At 46.8% G+C, this 2,611-nt stretch overlaps 1 protein-coding gene across 1 annotated transcript; it reads right to left on the bottom strand.

Moving 5' to 3' along the window:
* LOC147847368 (U-box domain-containing protein 40-like) lies at nucleotides 1-2,489 on the bottom strand. Its single transcript, XM_087339278.1, has 2 exons — nucleotides 454-2,489; nucleotides 1-379 (listed from the first exon to the last, which is right to left on the bottom strand). Exon 1 carries the CDS (start codon nucleotides 2,311-2,313, stop codon nucleotides 496-498), a length of 1,818 nt encoding a protein of 605 aa, XP_087195404.1. The 5' UTR covers nucleotides 2,314-2,489; the 3' UTR covers nucleotides 1-379; nucleotides 454-495.
* Between the last annotated feature and the right edge of the window lie 122 nt (nucleotides 2,490-2,611).

Raw genomic sequence — 2,611 nt, forward strand, 5'->3', positions numbered from 1 at the left:
CACAATTACAATGGATACAAATATTAATGAACAAAAGAAATCACAAGAAGCATGTCTAAGCTATCGATACAGCTATCCAGAATAGATGGGTACATTCTCTATCATTGCATCAGCTTCAATGGATACTAATTCAATGAGCGCATGGTTTGCCAAGTTACCAATGCCTGAATTCCAATCAGTAGAGTGTACAATGTACAAGGTGGACATCTCTTCTTTCTAAGTGTACAAATTTTCATCTCCAACTTGACATGGAGCTTCAAGCTCAGCCAGGCCTTATTGGAAGTTTCTTTATTTGTTTTATCTTTTTTGCTAGTTGTCACTAAAGAAAACCCGATAGAAATAGAGTCAAAGAATTAGCACACAGTATGTTTGTGAGCACCTGTAGCCAGTTATTATACTTTATAGACATTCAATCCCACGGCCTTCCAGGAATGACATCTGAGGAAATGGCACCAGACTCAGCAATAACACATGCTCACACTTGGGCCGCACAAATCAGAAGGCCGATGAATTCATGCCATCAGACCTCCCCGCGTTCGTTCTAAAATAATGACTTGGTAGCATTGAATCTTCTCCACCTTGGCCAGCTGAGTTCTCCTTGAGAATAGCCAACAATGCACGTGCTTTTTCTTGGGCTCGGGATGCCCCGTCATCAGCCAATGACATTAATAACTCTTGAGCACCTGCCTTTAGAGCTATGGATTTGAACCTCATGTTCCCTTGAGACAAAAGCAAGAGAACAGCTGCTGCTTGTTCTGGAATATCAGCTGCCTCTCTACTAGCTCGTATAGCTAGAAGCCTAACTAATCTCACGATTCCATTGACCTCAAGAATACTTGCTCTGCCTTCAGGAACTGCCGCAATGTTGATGAGGATGAGGAGGGATCGTGACGCAAGGTCAGGCTTGTCTTGAGACTCTGCCAAATCAAGGAGTATAGGAACAGCCCCCAACTTAACAAGCTTAGATTTGTTGGATTGGTAAAGAGACAGATGGTAAAGAGCCATAGCTGCATCCTGGCATGCTCTAGGGGTTCCCGAGAGGAGAAGCTGGATGAGAGGCGGGATGGCATTAAGGACTCCAAATGGATTCTTGTTCTCATCGGCAAGGGCGAGGCTGAAGACAGCACCGGCTGCATGCTCTTGTGCCTCATGCGAACCCGTGCTAAGGAGCGACACAATGAAGGGTATTGCCCCAGCTCGCACAATGCTCACCTTGTTTTGCTTCTCTATGGATAAGTTCACGAGGGCGGCCACCCCATTGACCTGAACCTCAGGTATGGGTGAGCGGAGGAGGGGTAAGATAGCTTGGATGATTGCCGGGGAGCAAAGAGAGATACGACTCTCAGCGGAAGTTCGGCTGAGCTGCCGGAGCTCGGCCACCGCTTCTCCTTGCTGCTCTGGGTCTCTGAGCTTCTGGATGAGCCAATTTTCAGGTTCTGCCGAGTCAGGTATTCTGTGGTGATCATTGTCGGGATTGTCGGCCCTGTACGAAGCAGGCCGTGTGGCGAGATCAGGTGGCAACTCACGATTGGCAGGGGTTTCACTGGCTGTGGATGGAGAGTTTCGCATTGCCTGGTTTCCCTCGAATGTGTGGTATTTTCCAAAATTATGAAATGAGTTTCCTTTCAGATGAAGCCCATGAGGTCGAGATGAGGGTCCACTAGACCATGTGACTGGACCTCCATAGGGTCTAGGCCTCGGCTTATTTTCTTCCTCAACGTTAGCATTATTCACAGAAGGATTAGACTTCTCATCTTGCACTTCATGCACCATCAGTTTCTCATCTACGGTATGAGCCAGAGGAGCATTTATATATGCCTCTGATACTCTTTCACCTTTGGAAACCGAAATTTGTTCTTTATGCACTGATACCCCGGTGTGAGGCATCACACCATCATCATCACCGTTATCATCATCATTACCATTGGGAGCATGCTGATTTGCCAAAGTTGACTCATTAGATGGGCCACTCGGGCTCAACCCAGTCATTCGTCTTGATGCTTCCATCTCTGAGATCAATCGTTGAGCCAATGCATGTGCCAGTTCATGAGAAGGAGAAATAGGAAATACCTGAATCCCCCTTGACTTGGCCAAGTTCGCGATGGCATTCTTCACTGCCATGTTCGGGATCATGAATGCACTAGTCAAACTAGTGTTCTGTTTCAAACAAGTATTCTGACCAAGCTCGAGCCAAGCTTCTATGCATCTGCGCTCATAGGTCTCGCCTGAAGTAACGATGACAGGGTCCGCCATGACCGATCTCGAGATAGGGCAGACCAGTTCAGGAGGCCAATATGAAGGGTGAAGATCCATGGCTACCGCAGAGAAAGCCCTTCTTCTTCTTCTTCTTCTTCTTCTTCTTCTTCTTCTTCTCCTCCTTAGAGATCTGCTGAAGAAACCATTATGATGAATCGATGTAGAGCCTCGTTGTGTAGGAACTCTTCTGATCTAGGGTTTCTCGAAGATTCCCCTGTTTAGAGATGGTTGCTTCTCTGTCCTTGGCTATTACCGACGGAGAAAGTCTCCATTGACCAGGCCTACTCCATCCCTGTTTGTGGCTTAAAAAGTAAGCATTGACATTCGATGTCGATGTCTTACACCACACACAGCT

Source organism: Azolla caroliniana, unplaced genomic scaffold (genome assembly GCF_043228905.1).
Source record: "Azolla caroliniana isolate FFs.n. ecotype wild unplaced genomic scaffold, voAzoCaro1.0.p SCAF_1123, whole genome shotgun sequence".
Lineage (NCBI taxonomy): Eukaryota > Viridiplantae > Streptophyta > Polypodiopsida > Salviniales > Salviniaceae > Azolla > Azolla caroliniana.